The sequence below is a fragment of the Suricata suricatta genome, chromosome 4 (assembly GCF_006229205.1).
Source record: "Suricata suricatta isolate VVHF042 chromosome 4, meerkat_22Aug2017_6uvM2_HiC, whole genome shotgun sequence".
NCBI lineage: Eukaryota > Metazoa > Chordata > Mammalia > Carnivora > Herpestidae > Suricata > Suricata suricatta.
Window position 1 is genome coordinate 74,922,596 of NC_043703.1, and position 19,634 is coordinate 74,942,229.

Below are 19,634 nucleotides of genomic sequence, written 5' to 3' on the forward strand. Positions count from 1 at the left end.
GATCCTTCAAAATGAGACAATAACTTATCGAAAACCCATGAGTAAAGCATATGAGGAAACATCATCAAGTTTTACATCAGGAAGGACTTAGGTATAATCAGGTATTAATCAAGTATTTTAGAGATGAAGAAAATAAGTCATTGAGATAACAATGTATTCAAGCTTTCATATGCAGTGAGTGCCAATAAATTTTCTTTAGACTTTAAGAGTTTATAAAATGCCATAGTTAGCAAATGGAGGCATTAGAAAATATCACTACAGGGGCCTGAGTGGCTCAATATGTTAAGCGTCCGACTTTGACTCAGGTCACAATCTCATGATTTGTGAGTTCAAGCCCCGCATTGGGCTCTGTGTGGACAGCTCAGAGCCTGGAGCTTGCTCTGAATTCTGTGTCTCCCTCTCTTTCTCTCCCCCCCGCCGCTCATGCTCTGTCTGTCTCTCTCTCAAAAATAAACATTAAAAACATTTTTAAAGCAAATATTCTTTTAGACATGACTCCTGAAGTAAGGGAAACAAAAGCAAAATTAAATGATTGGGATTTTATCAAAATAAGGGGTTAATATCAAGGTACAGAAATAACTTATACAACTCAATACTGAAAAACATATAATCCAATTACAAAATGGGCAGAAGACATGAGCAGACATTTTTCCAAGGAAGACATCCAGATGTCCAACAGACACATGAAAAGATGCTCGACATCATTCATCATCAGGGAAATGCAAATAAAAACCACAATGCAACATCGTTTCATACCTGTCAGAATGGGTCAACTAGACAACGTAAGAAACCCAGCACTGGTAAGGATGTGGAGAAAAGGAACCCTCATGCACTGTTGGGGGAAATGCAACATTTGTGCAGCCACTGTGGAAAATGGTGTGGAGTTTCCTCCAAAAACTGAAAATAGAACTACCATACAATCTAGTAATTCCAGTATTGGGTATCTGCCCAAAGAAAGGAAACACTAATTTGAAAAGATATGCACACCTCTCCATTTATTGCAGCATTATTTATAATAGTCAAGACGTGGAAGCAGCCCAGTATCTCCCGATGGATGAAAGAGTAAAGAAGACGTGGTACATAAACTGAGCGCAAAAAAGAATGAAATCTTGTCCTTTGCAACAACATGGATGAATTTAGAGGATATAATGTTAAGTGAAATAAATCAGAGAAAGACAAACACCATACGATATCACTCATATGTGCAATGTAAGAAACAAACAAACAAAGAAAAAAAGAAACTAACCACAAATTCGACTCTTAGCTATAGAGAACAAAGAGATGGTTACAAAGAGGGGAGGGAGGACGGTGTAATAGATGGAGGGGATTCAAAGTTCACTCACTGCATGAGCGCTGAGTAATGTGTATAATGATTGAATCTCTGTAGGGTGCACCTGAAACTAATATAATGCTGTATGTTAACTATACTGGAATTTAAAAAATTAATTAAATAAAAAAAAAACAAAAAACAAAAAATTGTCACCTACCAACCTGGAGCAGCCTGCTTCTTTCTTTGGTCTCTCCTTGCCTTCATATATGGGGGGACAATTTCAGATTTCACCCGAGTAGCTCCTGAGAGGGCTGAGAACCAATATAGAACTATAAGCTTTATTCTGATATTCAATTACTATAATTCTGCTTTGATTACTTTCATCTTTCTTACCCTCAAGTAAAAAGTACCTACAGAAATTTAACTTTCAGGGTTAAAGTGGTTTTTAGCTTGGATTCATTAATCTTATCTTGTTAAAATTATATTCACTGAATGCACTAAAATATTTTACATTCAGGCAAATAAATAACCATAAAGGTTTAAAAAGATCTATCTGGGTCCTTAAGAATTAAAGATGCCTTGTTTTGACATACTTCCTGATAAGACTCATGGATATCATTTGATGACCATGTACCCTATAACTAAAATTAATATTGTGTATTAGTTTTACGGAAGGAAAGTATAAAAAGGGAAAACCAAGTTAGCCACTTTATTGCACTGATTTATTGTCCACATTCCTGACTGATTGGTTTAGTTATTATGATGGCCAAAACAAAATATTCTAGAACCTTTATGGTTAGCACCAGTTGTTACAATGTCCTGAATATTACTTTCTATTCGACAGATGTCATACATGGAAACTATGCCAAAGTCTCTGTTCTGCGAGTGGAAGTCACGGGTGAGATATTCATGATCTGGGGTCTTCCTAACACAGGCTGGGCACATAGAAGCCATGAAAGCCTTGGTGTCACTGAGTTCAGATTAGTTCTCTTGTCAACCCTGAACTTCTGGTTGATGTCTCGATATTCTTTGACACCCTTGTGTTTTCATTTTGTAATGTTTTGCTTGTCTTCCCCCATAACTTGATCTTGGCATTTTTAAATATATCATAGTTGGTTTCACTGTTTTCTATAGAAAATATGAATGTATGATAAGAAGACGAGGGGACTGGAATGATAGTATGTGCAAGATAATAAACCTTCCACTGCTTTACACTCGGGGGTTCTACGCAGAGCAAGTCCTCCAAACTTGGCTAATTAGGGAAGTGATGTTTTCAGTCTGTCCTGACTAATGATCGTGTGGGTGACAGGTCACTATACTGAATTCAAGTAGAGAATTACAAACATGTTAAAAATTCTATAGCATTCTGCAAATGCTGAGAGCTCTATCTGGTTTTATCATTTTGGTGCAAAAGCTCATGTTACTTCCTTGGCATGTGTGTATTCAGGGAAGGATATTGGCTTAAAGATGGACAAAATAAAAACAGACCTGAAATCTTCTATATAGAGAAATCTTTCAAACTAGGAACAACTTAAAAGATAAATTAATTTACAATATACAGCCTCATAATGCAGGGAGTATTTCCAAAGCAAGGGATCAAATTCACCCACAGATGAGAATGATATCAATTTATATCATCTCACTTTGAGAAGAATGACCTAAAGTCTACCCTTTATCTTCTGATCCAACCTTGGCACTTTCTGCAGAAAAATCTGTCTGTGCATCTTGCCTTTTGATCCACAAATGTGTGTTTGTTCATCTTATTCTGTTGAAGGCAGCACTGACAAACCCCAAGTTAGTAACGGATTCTTAGTTATGAAGAAAACACCATGTGTGCTGACCATATCTCACTGGAGTGCGGGCTGTGAACGGGGGCAGTGATGGCAGGAAAACATTCGCTGGTCTCTGTGATCAGCTGTCCTAGGTTGAAGTAAACTCAGCTGCTTCCACAATTTGGTTTAATGTAATCAACACTTATAATACCCAAAGCTTGTTTTCAGTGGTACAATATGAGACAAAAGCACAAGGTAGATATACTGTCACTTTACACTCACACAGTCTATAAGGTTAATTCCCATACATTTCTAATACAATGCACATCTTCATTCAGGATGTATCTACGGAGTGCCAAGCATGTGCCAAGATGATGGGTAGAACTTGCGGTCCCTACAGCCAAGGGACTATTAAAATCTGGCTATTCTCACACTTGTAAGGCCATCGGATGGCTTCTTTTCTCTCCCAGGCCCTTCTAAGGGTCTTTTTCCTGGTAAATTTTCTCTCCACATTCTGCGTAACTGAGGGGCACAGTGCAGGCGGGTGCAGGGCCCTGTAGTCAGGAGGCATCCCTGAGAGATCCCATAGTTTATCATTTGAGGACTTCAACCTCAGTTCACTCTCCCCAAATATTAAAGTAAAATTTTAAATGTAGAGGGGCACCTGGGTGGCTCAGTCTGTTAAACGTCCGGCTTAAACTTGGGTCACGGTCTTGCTGTTCATGAGTTCCAGCTCCATGTCAGGCTCTGTGTTGACAACTCAGAGCCTTGGGCCTGTTTCAGATTCTATGTCTCCCTCTCTCTCTGCCTCTCCCATACCCACGCTCTCTCTCTCTCAAAAATAAACAAGCATTAAAAAATTTAATTTAGAGATAAAATGATGTACAACATATGCTACTTAATAAAGGCGTCCAATGGAACTAAATACTATTGTGATACTATAAAAATACTGTTTTTGTAAATTTTAAAGAAGAAATTACTACTTATGTTTGGCTAATTTAAATATGCTTATGTATCTATTTATAATATTTAAATATAATTTATACTAATAATTTACAATGTTTATATTAAATATATTAAATAACATTTTAAGGCATATTTTGATTGGATTGGTATTTTACTTCTTTGAATACATGAAAATGTAAATGTTTATTTAAGTCAGTGAAATAAATCATGTGCCTACTAAGAACAATGGCAGGAAAGAAATACTTGCACAGAAAGTGAAAGAGACTCATCAGTGGAGGGCATTTCAGACTGAATGCTCCAACTATTGCCCTTGGAAAGAGCCCCTGCTGACCTCACACCTGCAAGATGCAGGTAAGGGACAGATTAACTTACATGTGATGTTCACCGCAGTATTTTCTGTCACCATGATTCTCTAGCAAAAATTAAAATATTCTATATTAAATGAATATTTTTTCAAAAAGTACACAAAATAGTATCCGAGCATATAACATGACCCAACTATCTAGAAAACATGAGAATGTTTAAAATAGAATATGAATTCCTTAGGACTACTGGTATTTTATCTACTAAATCTGTTGCTAAGTATTAATGCTGCATGAAGCAATGCAGCATTAATTTATGAATTTATCGTAAGTAAAAGGTTTTTAAAAAATATTTTATGTCTTTATTTCATTTTGAGAGACAGAGAGCAAGAAGGGGAGGGGCAGAGAGAGAGGGAGACACAGAATCCGAAGCAGTCTTCAGGCACTGAGCGGTCAGCACAGAACCTGATGTGGGGCTCGAACCCACGGACTGTGAGATCATGACCTGAGCCGAAGTCGGACACTTAACCCACTGAGACACCCAGGTGCCCCTAAAGTAAAAATTTTTAAACAAACAAAAACGTAGCATCTGGACAGTTATTATTTATGAATTAATGAGGTTAGGAAAGCATGATTCATAAACCTTTACAATTAAAGACTTAAATAATCATTAAGCAATTTTGACTCAAAGTCATGATTGTTAAAATTTTCTCACATGTAGACATAATGACTAATAAAAAAAACTGCAATAGAAAAACAACAAACCCAACACACTGTAGTTCACAGGGAAATTAAGAAAAAGTAAAGTACGAGGACTCCTGGGTGGTTCAGTCTGTTGAGAATCCCACTTCACCTCAGGTCATGATCCCGTGGTTTGTGAGTTCAAGCCTCACATGTAGCTCGCTGCTATCAGCCTGTCAGCACAGAGTCCACTTCAGACCTCTGTCCCCTCTCTCTGTCCCTCCCCTGCTTGCACGCTCTCTCTCTCTCTGTCTCTCAGAAACAAACATTAAAAAAAAAGAAAAAGTCTGAATATTTTGCTGCTAGATAATTCTGACCCAGACAGAAACAAACATTAATGACACTCAAGGAGGCTTCTGCCAAAATAATATGGAGCCAGTGATACAACAGACAGAACACGAACACGCTTGTGGGGAAGGAAGATACTTACTGGGGAAAACCACATCACTTTAAGAATCCAAATTGTAAGAGCCAGATTCACAAGGAGGATGATGAGTAAAAGGAGAACAAATAAGTAGAGGCAACGTTTCCTCCAGCCATAAATGCCAATTTTGTAGACACACTGGTTCTCCGGCCTCTGTATGTGGGTGCCTTCAGTGGCTGTGGCGTACTGCTCACGCACCATCTGCCACGCAGCGGGGAGGAGGGGAGGGAGGGCAGGCCAGAGAGGGAGGAGGGGGAGAGAGAGGGAGAGAGAGAAAGGGTGAGGAGGAGTATGGAGAGAGAGAGTGAGAGGAAGAGGGGAGACAGAGTGAGAGAGGAAGGAGAGAAAGGAGGGGGAGAGAGGGAGAGACAGACAGAAACAGAAAACTTGTTTGTCAATACTGATTTACTAAAAGTCCAACAAAATAACACTTTTTATCTCAATAGTAAATTTCTAAAATTAAAGTGGTTTTTAAAAAAGAATAGACTATTACTTTGAAACTTGTCACTGTCTCAAGCATTGAAAATATTTTCAATATGGCAAATCCATCTGAAATCCAGGGTCCATATTTTCAGGTGCTAATCAATAAATTCAATATATATGGACAGCTTTCAAAATTCTGCAGAGTTAAACTTGGAATGGAAGCATTAACCTCAAAAAATCAAGTTATCAAGTTTTTAAAAGACTCAGTGGGCGGAAAATCAAGCTGATACCTATATGTCTTTTAAAAATTCAATTACTTAGTTTTTAAGTCAAATAATTAAATCACATCTTTCTACAGTCGCTAAATTACTCAGAATTAAAAAGGCTCTTTTCAAGATACTTACCAGTCATTTGTTGCCTATAATAGATTTCCCAGTACTAACCTACTTCCAAGAACAATCAGAATGTACGTGTGCACACAAATGTTTACAAGTCCCCACTGTTTTACGTAAGTTAGAGTTTTCCTAACAATTTCAACTCTATGAGGAGATAAAGAATATTCATTATTTCACCTTACACCCTTCAAATTTTTGGTTTTAATTTATAAAGTGAAGATTAGAGATAATAAAGGCTTTCTTGACTGCACATGCAGTAAAATGATGAATCAGAACATAAAGTATTCTCCTCTGGGATTTTTTTTTAATGCAACGGTCTTACATTTCTTTTTACGAACGATTTAGACGTGTCCTTAATTAAAATAAGTCATCGTCTGAAATAATGCTTTAAATCTCTTTCTAACTCAAAACTGGTATTTTCCTATGTTCTAACTGATTATATAAACCATGCTATTCATCACACAGGATTTTCAAATACTCAGGACTGACAACCTACACTGTTCAAAACCTCCATGCTTACCGGTTCCATGCTGGCCTGACTTACTTGCTTGGGCTCCTCGGTCTTCCTGACTTGGGGTCCACCCCTTCCATGCAGTTGCTCCCAAGTCCTTGGAACGACGCTTGCTTCCTCTCCTTCCCCTTCCCACCTCACATCTCATCAGCTCTGCCTTAACACAGATCCTGAACCTGTCCATGTCTCTTGCTACCACACTAGTTGAGGCCACCACAAACTCTCTTATCTGTACCATTGTGAGACCCATTTCCCTTCTTTCCCTCCAGAAACCATTCTCTACCCAGAAGCCAAATGTGCAAAATGTCAGCCGGCTCTGTCGGGTCAAACTTGCTAATGTCTTTTCCCCACTCTGAGAGTATCTGAACTCCTCCATCACCGGCCGGACCCTACGTGAAGGGCCTCTGCATACTTCTTCGACACCGTCTACCAACATTTTATCTTCTGCCCACAAGGCTCCGTCTATTCTTTTTTTAATAGACCAGGTTCACTCACCTCAGGACCTCCATCCTGGGCATTCTGTCCACCCGAAACACTCTGCTGACCCCTTCTTAGCTTTCAATGGCTGCTCACATGTCATTTCCTCCAAGAAGTCTTCCCTGGGTACTCAGTCACCTGCCATTGCATTACCTTCTTACATTGATTTCAAAGTGTCATTATCTGAAATAATGGTGGCGACTCCAGGATTTCTGGGAAACATGGGCTAACAGACTGCAATTGGATTGGGAAGGGTGGTCAGAGTGTCTGAATTCATAGCAAGCACACCATTTTACAGTATAGCTACAGATCCGAAAAATAGCAGCTTTCCAAAAATGTGTTTCCAAGAATGGAAACACATGGAGTTTCCAGCTGCTACAATTTGTATTCCTACATGTAGTTTCCTATTGCTGGTGTAACGAATTATCACAAACGTAGTGGCTTAACCCAATACAATTTTATTATCTTATGGTTTTGAAGGTCAGAAGTCTACAAATGGGTCTTTGGGGGCTAAAACTCAAAGTATGGGCGGTTTTATAATCCTTCTAGAGGATCTAGGCAAAATCTGTTCTTCCTTTTTCCAGCTTCCAGAGGCTGCCCAACTCTTGGGCCACAACCTCTACGTTGCTGCAGCTCCTTCTCTGACATTGGCCCTCCTGCTTCCCCTTCATAAGGACCTTGGTGGTTACAGCCAGCCCACCTGGGTCTCCCTCTCAAAGGCCTTAACATAATCACAACTGCACAATCCCTTTTACCATGTTAGGTTCCGGGGACTAGGACATGGCCACATTTGGGGGTCATTATTCTGCCTCTCATAGGAAGCTTTTGTTCACACTTACATAAGATGGGGAAAATTTAATATCCATTTAAGACAATTTTGCTGTGGCTTACAGGAGAGCCAATAGCAATTCTGTTATGAGGGTGGCCCTTAAATCCCTCTTATTCAGTCCTGGGAATCTGTTTTATCTGATTATTCATTTGTTTATTGACTCCGCCCTCCTTAGAATGTGAACCCTAAGTGCTGTCCCATTGCTGTGCCCCTAACTAAGAGTGTAACTGACAGACAAATAACAAGCACACAACAGAAGCCTTAAGTGAATGGATGAATGGATGAAAAAATAGAAAAAAAGAGGGGCGCCTGGGTGGCTCAGTCGGTTGAGTGTCCGACTTCCGCTCAGGTCATGATCTTGCATTCGGGGTTCGAGCCCCACGTCAGGATCTGTGCTGACAGCTTCAAGCCTGGAGCCTGTTTCAGATTCTGTGTCTCCCTTGCTCTCTGCCCCTCCCCACTCACACTCTGTCTCTCTGTCTCTCTCAAAAATAAACATCAAAAAAAATCTTTTTAAATAGAAATAAAGAACTACTGAATCTGACAGACACTAATCGGGCTACTACCTATCAGAGATGATGCTAGTAAATGGGGCTAAATGGAGTGTTTTCTCTGAATTACCTACTAAATAAAACAGTCTATGATTTATGAATGGACTGAATCCATTAAGGAAAGAGTTAGGACTTGTGGTCTAACAGTCTTCTACAACAGCGATTGTCGATGAGGAGCTAATTGCAAAGGGGGCCAGCCTAAGTAGCTAAACATAAAACATGCTGTCCCTGCTGAAGCATTTTCAGAAAAGACCCGTTGGAAAGAAGACTAGTCATCTGTAAATACAAGGTCTCTGGGATTTTATTACTGAAAGAATACTAACAAGGATATATATAAAGACTGGAAAACCATCTTAGAAGGGGCAGGCCACCAGCCTGGGGGAGGACAGTGATGGTGCTTTACCACCGTATGCTCTGGCCAACAGCAGGAGCTTCACAAATACTACTGTCGCAGCTCCATTTCTGCACGCCTCCCCCACCAAAACGCCCTGAGTGGGTGAAGTGTATCCACTGGTTTTCTAATATTTTGCTGCTAATTCTATATCTTCCTTCTCTCTAGAACTCAATTCCAGACAGGCTTTCATACCTTCCGCCCATTGAACTTGCTCTTGTAAGCAATGATCTCCATGTTGCTAAGCAAAGTGGCTTCACATGACCCAGGGTCGGCACATGCCAAATAGTCATCCCCAACTCTTCCACTACATTTCCAGAAACCCCCTTGTAATGGCAGCGGAAATGCTGCCCATTCTCATTTGCTGTTTCCTCATCATCCCTGAGCCCCAGGCTCAGTCCTGAGATTATGTCTCCTCTTCATCTGCACTACCCCGAGTGTGGATGCATCTTTAAGCTGAGAACTCCCCAGTTCTTAGCTATGACTCACCTTGAACTCAAGATTTCTATACCCAACTGGAATCTCAAGTTCCACATGTCCCAACTAAAGTTGACCTCATCTCCCCAATCTGCTCCTTGTAAAAACTACCCTATCTCACTAAGTGACAACTTCATTCTTCAAGGTGCTCAAGTCAAGGGGCACCTGGATGGCTCAGTCAGTTAAGCATCCGGCTCTTGATTTTGACTCAGGTCACAATCTCCCAGTTCGTGGGATTGAGCCTTAAGAGGGGTTCTATGCTGACAGCCAGAGCTTCCTTGGGATCCTCTCTCTCCCTCTCTCTCTGCCCCTCCCCTGCTTGTGCTCTTTGTTGCTCTCTCAAAATAAATACATAAACTTTTAAAATAATAAAAAAAAAAGATGCTCGAGTCAAAAATCTTTAAGTTGTTCTTAATCTCTTTCTTTCTCCAGACCACATCCAATCCCTCCACAAAGCAGTGAATTAAAGTACTACCAATGATCCAGAATCTGACTGCTTCTCACCATCGTTGTTCACCTGGCTAATTGCAGCTACTGCCTACTGGTTCTCTGCTTCCATTGCAAATCTCCCAAAGTCCATTTCCAGCATGGGGGCCGGAGAGGTCCTGCGAAAGCATCAACTGGGCCATCAGCCACCTCTCCAGGAAATCCTCCTGTAGCTTTCTATTCCACTCGAAGTAAACCCCGAAATCCTCAGCCTGACTGGCAGGCCCATCCTTACTTCACCTTCTGCCACTCTCCCGCCTCATTCCCTGCTCAGTCACACTAGTCTTACTTGTCTGTGTACTTTCCAAGCATGACCGTTGTAGGCGTCCAGGTAGAAGGTCTTCTAGATAATGGAGGGCTTCTCCTTTCCATCGCTCAGCTCCCTGCTCAAAGATCGCTTGTCAACAAGCCTTCCCTGATCATCTTGTGTAAACAACAACCTTCCACTATCACCACTGCATATTTCTCTCTGCTCCTTCGTGCTTTATCACTACGATAGTGCTGAACTCTGCATGACATACTACATACCTTACTGACTTATTTTACTGTAAGTGCTCACCCTAGAGCATAGAAGCCCCCAGATGGTAAGGTTTTCAATTGTTTTGTTATTTTTTGTATCCCTGGTGCTTAGACCAGGGCCTGGCACATACTATACACTCAATAAATATTTGCTCAATAAATGAAGTATGGCGTTGAATGCACAGATACCCAGATAATTTTTAGAAGCATTTTAAAAAATATTTATTTAAAAATGTTTTTAAATGTTTATTTAATTTTCAGAGAGAGACAGGAAGGGGAAGCATAGAGAGAGAGAGGGAGACACAGAATCCAAAGCAGGCTCCAGGCTCTGAGCTGTCAGCACAGAACCCGTTTTGGGGATGAATCCACAAACCATGAGATCATGACCCGAGCTGCAGCCAGCCACTCAACCAACTAAGCCACCCAGGTACCTCTAAATGTTTATTTTTGAGAGATACAGACAGAGTGTGAATGGGGAAAGGGCAGAGAGAGAGAGGGAGACACAGAATCTAAAGCAGGCTCCGGGCCCTGGGCTGTCAGCACAGAGCCGGATGGAGGGCTCGAACTCGGGAATGGCAAGATCATGACCTAGTTTGAAGTCGGCCATTTAGCTGATGGAGCCACCCAGGCACCCCAATATGGAGCTAATTTAAATTTAAATGCACAACGAAAAAATAAGTTGAGAGTTACTTCAGAGTTTCCTCAACTGTTTATATTTAGTAAGTGGAAATCCGCTCCCAAGGATGAGGTCAGTGTGATGACCAGCTGTTTGCTGCAAGAGAGACAGCAGGCTGCACGCCACAATCTGTGGAGAGGCTCCCGGGGAAAGGGAAACTGGGGAAAGTGCTCCATTTAGTCTCTGAGTCACCCCACACTTGCACACCTGCTTCACTGACTGCCTGCGGAAGAGGCTGGACCCCATCTCCCGAGCAGACCATACGGGCTCCAGGCGGACTCTGGGAAGCTAGTGACCTGCTCTCTGGCCCCTCCAGACCTGAGCTGTTACCAAAGCTGTGGCTTCTGCTTTCCTAGTTGCATTTATTAGTCTATCATGTTTCATAATTGCCCACTTGAGGTATTTTGGTTAACCTGGTGTTGCTCTTTCTCAGGGTTGATTATTATGCAGGAAACAAGGACTTTATTCTAGACAGACAGGATTTCAAGGACAAGGTGGAACACTCAATTTAATTTTTTTTCTAAAAAGTCGATTTTGTCATTTAATAAATTATTAGCTTATAGACCTCATAACTCATAGTGGTTTCCATTTTTATTTGATGCCATGTATTAAAGTTTTGCCAGAAGAGACTTTCAGAGGCTACATGCTTTAGCTTGCTTCCTTCAGTGATTTATTATAATCAGCAATGGAAAGGATATCGATTCTTCAGCACTCTGAAGTCAGACAACAGCAAAGTAGTATTCATGTTGCCAAGGAAGTGCACTGAGACAATGCGGAGCACTTCGTGATTTATACATAAGCCCTTTACAGAAGAATAAATGAAATAATGCTTTATCCTAGAACTTAAAATGTATATTCTAAGATAAGGAATTTTGAGTTTTACTACATCTTGAATAAAAATTACCTTCATAGACCTCTTTGGTTTCTTAAATAATTTACGTTATCATAAAAAAATTAATTCCAGCTAAGAGCTGGAGCCTGCTTCAGATTCTGTGTCTCCTGCTCTCTCTGCCCCTCCCTCACTGTCACTCTGTCTCTCTCTCTCTCTCTCTCTCTCAAAAAAGTAAATAAACATTAAAAAAATTTTTTATACTTATACCTCTTTCCCTATTAACCATCTCTCAAAGTATGTGAAGGGTGGTATACTTAATTTTTATGGGTTTTATGCGTTTCTCTCAACTATAGTTATCAACATTTTAGGTCTTATTAAAATTTGTTTTAATGTTTATTTATTTTTGAAGGAGAGAGAGTAGAGCATGAGCAGGGGAGGGGCAGAGAGAGGGAGACACAGAACCAGAAGCAGGCTCCAGGCTCTGAGCTGTCAGCACAGAGCTTGATGTGGGGCTCGAACTCAGGGACTGCAAGATCATGACCTGAGCCAAAGTCAGCTGCTTCACCTACTGAGCCAGCCAGGCGCCCCAGTTATCATCATTTTAATACACAGGGAGTCAAATATGAAGCATTAGAACACATTTTTGCATAAATATCAGCTTTTATATGCTTTGAATTAATGGTTCTCTCTTTATTATAGAAAATAAGACCACATCATGGGTAGGAATTCTGTCTTCTGTAATCTTTGATTCTTGTCATGGGACATAACATGCAAATTGAGCATTGTGTCTTCTCAATAAATGTTGTTAAATGACATTTTTAATTTCAAATATCATTTACTGATGTGCCTAATTTGTATAGGCTGTTGCCAGGAGTTTGAGACACAAATGTCATAAATACATGGACGTTAAAAAGAAGCTACTATGATATGATTTTCAAAAAGATGAGTTTGGGGGCACCTGGGTGGCTCAGTTGGTTAAGTGTCCAGCTTTGACTCAGGTCATGATCTCACGATTCGTGGGTTCGAGCCCCACGTCGGGCTCTGCGCTGACAGCTCAGAGCCTGGAGCCTGCTTCACATTCTGGGTCTCCCTCTCTCTCTGCCCCTCTCGTGCTCATGCTCTGTCTCTCTCTGTCTCTCAAAAATAAATAAATATTTTTTAAAAAGATGGGTTTGAAAAGAACCCAACAGACCTTTTAGAAACGAGAAATTCAGTTATATTTTAAAATTCAAAAATGAGTTATAGAGCTTAACGTGATAAGAAATACAAAATATATGTCTTCTCTATATCTAACAAATCATATAGAGCTGAAAAGAGAATTGGTAGAGAAGATAAATCTTAGAAAACATGACAGCATTCAACTTTGTAAACATAGTCTTGCTGCAGAATTAATGAACTCACCCCAGTGAGGGCCTATATACAGGCTATGGGCTAAGAGTCCAGAGCCTGGCAGAGAGTTCAAATCCATCTTTCTTCCAGCTAGCATTTCTTGGGAGGGACCTGCTGGGAATGATCCCAAGCCTTTGGGCCTGCACAGCAATTCTAAGAAGGAAGGGAAGGGGGAAGAAGCAGTGATTCTAAGAATCCCCCAGTTAACCTATTCTAGGAGGAGGAATCTAGGAGATTGTTGCTTAAAGGGGGGGCCCTTTCCTGGTGTTGCTTATTTCCAGCCTGACCCATATCACGACCCATCCTTCTCCCCCAAAGGGAGAGGAAAACTTCAGCCAGCCCTCCTTTGATGATGGGGCAGGAGGAGAGGGCAGTGGCCATCTGTCATTTATGTTATATCTGAACTCCCATAATTACAGGGCACATTACGGTGGGGTATTGCTGTAACACTATAGATATAACATATACACCAGGAAGCTGTAGGAATGCTAGACTTGTATGCATCTAACAGACATCTATTCTGTATACATGTAGTAAAAATGGAAGAACTCCAGGAAATAATGAAGAAAGCCATTCTCACAGGGAGGATTTTAGCCTACTTCTACAGATAGACCAAGCCCTCTAAAATGAGTGTCACTACAGGAAACTTGGACAATTGAAATGCATTTAAATGGACATGTACAGAGTCCTATTCCCGAAATTCGACGTGCTGATTCTTCTCAAGCATACAGGTAACATTCGCAAAATCTGATAACACACTAGTTCACAAGAAAGTATGAAGAAAGGCCAACGGATTTGTTTCATACAAATTCTTTGGTACAATTAGAACTGCATTACACAATAATGGATAAAACAAAAACCAAAGTCTTTGAAATACGGTAAGAGGACTAGGGTTGAAGCTTGAGATCACGCTTACTTAGACACACACACACGATTCAGACGATGTTTCCCGGCAAAACTACCAGGCAAGGGGTGGAGGGTGTCCAATGGGCACCAGCTCCTCAGCTGTGCTCATTTCTCCAAGGAAGATTCATCCAAAAGTCACGAATGGAATTCTGACCACTCTGAGTAAGGTCCCAGCAGACCACAGCGCATGCCAAATGGGGGCTGACCACATGTCTAATAGCCCCCGTCATGTCAATCTAAAAACTGTAGGAAAACTATTTTGATACTCTCAGAAATCGCCTTTCATACCATGTAACACAGCTCTAGTATCCAAGTGGCATAATTTTTCAAATTTATTTATTTGATAGAGTGAGAGAGCAAGTAGGGGAAGGGCAGAGGGAGAGGGAGAGAGAGAGAGAATCCCAACCAGACTCCACACCATCAGCTTGGAGCCTGACATGGGGCTCAAATCCATGAGCTATGAGATCGTGACCTGAGCTGAAACCAAGAGTCAGACACCAAACATCTGAACCACCCAGACACCCAGTAAGTTCTTATTACACATCTAGTACTATCATGTTATATCATCTATTAAAATGATAAGGCGACTCATCTGAGTAGTCAGTTGCATGACTATATAACCATGGCCCGTAGGAGTGATGTGCATGTAATTGGCAATCAATGAGTATGCAGCGGACAAATGAATGCACAGAAAGTAGGACTTACTGGAGGTAAGGCAGAGTTTTGCGCTTCAGTATCAAACATGAGATCATGACAAAGGACACACAGAGAGATGAAAGAGAATAGAAGATTCTAAAACAAGCCTCCACACAGAGGGGACAAATAAGTAAATGGAAGGTGAGAAATAAGAGGCATCGAGGACATCTGGGCCACTCTTGGAGGGAAGGAGGAAGACAGAGCGCTGATCGGTTGAAGTGGACGAGGTCGTGACAGCACTGGGAACCACAGGGCGAGTTCTATGTCCACCTGCTTTCTGACTTCTAAAAGATAGCTCCTTCCCACATTAACTAGCCGATTTCCTGCCTCCCTGCTTGCATTATAATGCACATCACTTGGAATAGGAGCTACCAGCTAGGAAAACAGAGAGTAATGGGGAGGAGCCCAAGCTCACAGATGTGTGACCAAAAGCACATCAGAACAAGAAAAACTCAATAGCTGGTAATAAATTGGGGAAATATTTGCCTTAAAGACAAGGTTGATACCCTTAAAAATACAAGTAACTCAGCAACACTTGAGCAAAGCTTGACATGCACATCAAAGAGACTATATGCCCAATAACGCACCCCGTAAAAAAGTTCAGCTTCACTGTGACTTCAAGGAATTCAAATAAATACAAGTACTGGAGCAGTCTGCAAAGACTAAGAGAGATTTAAAAACTGACAATGGCCGGGGTGCCTGGGTGGCTCAGTCAGTTAAGCAGCTGACTTCAGTTCAACTCATGATCTCATGATCAGTGAGTTCGAGCCCCGCGTCGGGCTCTGGGCTGACAGCTCAGATCTTGGAGCCTGCTTCAGATTCTGTGTGTGTGTGTCTCTCCCTCTGCCCTCCCCTGTTCATGCTCTGTCTGTCTCTCAAAATTAAATAAATGTTAAAAAAAATAAAAACCGACAATAGCCAATGTTGGCAAAGTGTCTGAAAAATCAGCATGGTACTCCTCTGTTGGTGAGTGGGAGGGTGAACATAATCCTTCTAGAAAGATACTTGGCACTATGTACCAAGAACCTCAAACAAATAGGAATTTCAATTCTAGGAACTTAGTCCAAAGAAACAATTAGGAATGAAAATGAAGATTTATGTTTCAGGATATTTACTGTAGCATTATCTAGGATGGCAAAAAACTGGACATTAAATAAATAATAAAGAGTAATGAATTCACTGGATTCTTACACTAAGAATTAACTGCTTAAAGTGAAAAAAAATCCTAGGAAATGCTAACAATTGTGTGTTAAGCAAGAAAGAATATTGAAATACATATTAAAATGCATACCCACAGAACAAACACAATAAAATTTAAAAATTGTTAAAATAATTTCCCCATACTCTACTTTTTCATTTAAAATTCCATTCTCTAGGAACACCTGGGTGGCTCAGTTGGTGAAGCAACCGACCTTGGCTCAGGTCGTGGTCTCACAGTTCGTGAGTTTGAGCCCCGTGTCGGGCTCTGTGCTGACAGCTGGGAGCCTGGAGCCTGCTTCAGACTCTGTGTCTCCCTCTCTCTCTGTCCCTCCCTGCTTGTGCTCTGTCTCTGGCTTTCTCTCTCTCAAAACTAAACATTTAAATAAAAATTTTAAATGCATACCCCAATGTTATCAGACTTACAGAATTTATACAAATCTTTTGAGTATTTACATATATATATTCCTTTGATAATACAAAATTTAATAATCAATTTACCATACTCACCCCAACTTTATGACTACAGTTGGGGTGACCAAATAACTTGAAGGATAGATCTGCTTTACCTTTCTGACAAATTGCTCAGCATTGTAAACCTAAATACAGCAAAGTACATGGATCGTAATCATCGGTTTCACCCAAAATTACAATCACACATGCCCAATGTCCTAACCACAGACATGAGGGCATGCCCAGCCAGATTAAAAGGTCATCAAAATGTCCTCTCTTCTTTACAACGTGACTGACTTTTAAACTAAAATGGCAAACTTCTCCATTTGAAAGAAGTTCTTTACAAAATACACCAAACCAAGAGAAGAAATGCCCTATAAGTGGCCAAGAAAGCTAAACGGGAAGAAATCTTTGTTTAAATAAACGAGTGACTACAAGGAAAAGGAAAACCTCAAACCTGCTGTCATAAAAATGTTAGCTAAAAACACTGTTATTTTTAATGTTTATTTATTTTTGATAGAGAGCGAGAGCGAGCAAGCAAGAGAGAGAGAGAGAGAGAGAGAGAGAGCGAGCGAGCATGAGCTGGGGAGGGGCAGACAGAGAGGGAGACACAGAATCCGAAGCAGGCTCCAGGCTCTGAGCTGTCAGCACAGAGCCCGATGCGGGCCTCAAACTCACTGACCATGAGATCATGACCTGAGCCAAAATTAGATGCTTAACCGACTGATTTACCCAGGCACCCCCAAGAAACTGTGGTTTTAAACATCGTGTTTTGTTTTGTAGTTCAGATAGAGGCTAATTTAAAGTGTTGGTTTATAAAGCTGGGCAATTCAAATATACTTTTCTTAGCATTTTGTCCTTGTTTTTATGACATGAACTCTGAAATCTGAGGCTTTTAGGGGTCATTATACCCTACTTGACTAAGGGTAACATTCACATCCAGAAACCGTAGCCGGCAGAGCTCAGACCCAACACAGTATCCGAGCAGAACAGCACTCACATCAATCAGAAGTGCACACATTAAAGTGTCATAATGAAGGCTGTCACATTTGCAGATCCTGCTTCTTAACCAGAAGCAGGTATTATTTGGTACCAACTATGCTCCTCTTCGCATGGTTTATACCTCCCATTAACCTCCGACCTTGTGCGCACACAGCGAATGGACAGAGACAGTAGTGGTTGGCTGTAGTGAGGGCTAAGTTAACCTTTACAAAATGCTATACTGCGAAGCTGCGGGAAACCTTACGGCCACCCCACGTTGCCTTGTGGAAGGTCACTCAGTGGCCCCCCTTTGCCCTTGGGGACAAAGCTCCACTCCACTGGCTGCGTCCAGCCTCTCCAGTCTTATCCCATCCCACTCCGCCCTTTTCAGTGCTGACTTCTTTCCATTCCTCACACAGAACCATCTTTTCCTACCTTGTAGGTTTCACACACGTTGTTCCTTCTGCCTGAAAATTTGGTTTGTGCCATGTGGCTGCCACTTCTGCTGTGACTTCCATAGACTTCCATGAGCACCCTTCCATGTATCTTTTGTCCTGTCATAATTTATTTCCCTCACAGCATCTTCCAGGATGGAGACTGCTACCATTATTTGTTTACTTTCTGCTGTCTATTCCTCTTTAGACTCCTACCTCCACGAGAGCGGGAAGAACATTTTGTTCACTGTCATATACCCAGCATCAAGAGTGGCACCTAGGACAGAGCAGGGGCTCCACTATATGTACTTGTTACAGGCAGGCAGGCCATGGGAAATATATCCTCATCTAAATACTTGCGGACGGACTCAGTCAGCTAAGTGTCCAACTTTGGCTCAGGTCATGATCTCGAAGTCGGTAAATTCAAGTCCTGCATCAGGCTCTATGCGGACAGCTCAGAGCCTGGAGCCTGCTTCAGATCCTGTGTCTCCTTCTCTCTGCCCCTCCCCCACCCACTCACAGGCATGTGTCCTCCCTCCTTCTCAAAAATAAACAAAATCATTAAATGTACTTGTGGGACATATTTCCATGTTTACTAAACAGCATAATGATTGAAAATGTAAGTCATTCCATCTTTACCCATGTATCATATCATCTCTCCTACCCATTCCTTACTGAGACCTACCAACTTCAATAGAAACTCCATGAATAGTTCGAAAAAGATTTGGAACACACCGAACAAAAGGGGAAAATGACTCATTTACACATTATTATTTTCCAGACCCTGTTATTGGCATAATGATATGATTGATGCGTATGTCATAATTCATAGGCCAACACTTCCCTCATTTCACATCTCAGTGATCCTGCATGCAACTCCATTTTCTAGCATGAATGTTAATCATAAGCACTCTTTGTGTCTGAACAGCACATTTTAATGGTCACAATCATATAAAGTTCTAGCCTGATAAGATAAAGGAGTCAGATTTGGGAGGAAGATTTGCATCAGAAAAACACTGTTTCTACTTTTGCTTTTCAATATAGTATCTTAGGTATTTCCCTGTTGCTTTCATATAAAACCAGACTGAATTCTAAAGACGCACCTTACTTAGCTCTGTGATGAACACTTTGTGATGGGATTGATTCTCTCAAACGATCAAGTCAAAAGGCCCCACAGGCTTCTCCTCACAGTGGAGACTTCTTAGTCTTAGAACAAGTCCTGAATCTTGGTGGAATATGTTAGAAGAGCTTTTCGGCCGGGCTCTGTGGCTGTGACACCCAGTCCTGTCCAGGCGACACAGCACCCAGAGCCACATTTCTTTCTGATCCCTGCACCTGCTTCCTGCAGTTCCCCTTGCTGTCTTACCTTCTTTTCCTTCTTCATTCTTTTCTCAAATTCTGCTCCAACCTGGGATCTTACTAAAGCGCTGGGGAAATGGGACACAAGATCTACCTGGAGACACACAGTTTTACAATGAACACGAAAGTGGAGGAGAAAGGCATGATGTTAGCTGATCTTGGCTTACTTCCCTGTCT

General features: G+C 41.2%; 1 protein-coding gene across 3 annotated transcripts in view; it reads right to left on the bottom strand.

The window, feature by feature from the left end:
• SGCG (sarcoglycan gamma) overlaps window positions 1-19,634 on the bottom strand; it is a 105,127-nt gene that overhangs the window by 53,451 nt on the left and 32,042 nt on the right. For all 3 annotated transcript variants that reach the window (XM_029936183.1, XM_029936185.1, XM_029936184.1), the window contains one exon: window positions 5,482-5,676. In XM_029936183.1, coding sequence (XP_029792043.1) covers window positions 5,482-5,676 — 195 coding nt within the window. The remainder of the gene's footprint in view (window positions 1-5,481; window positions 5,677-19,634) is intronic.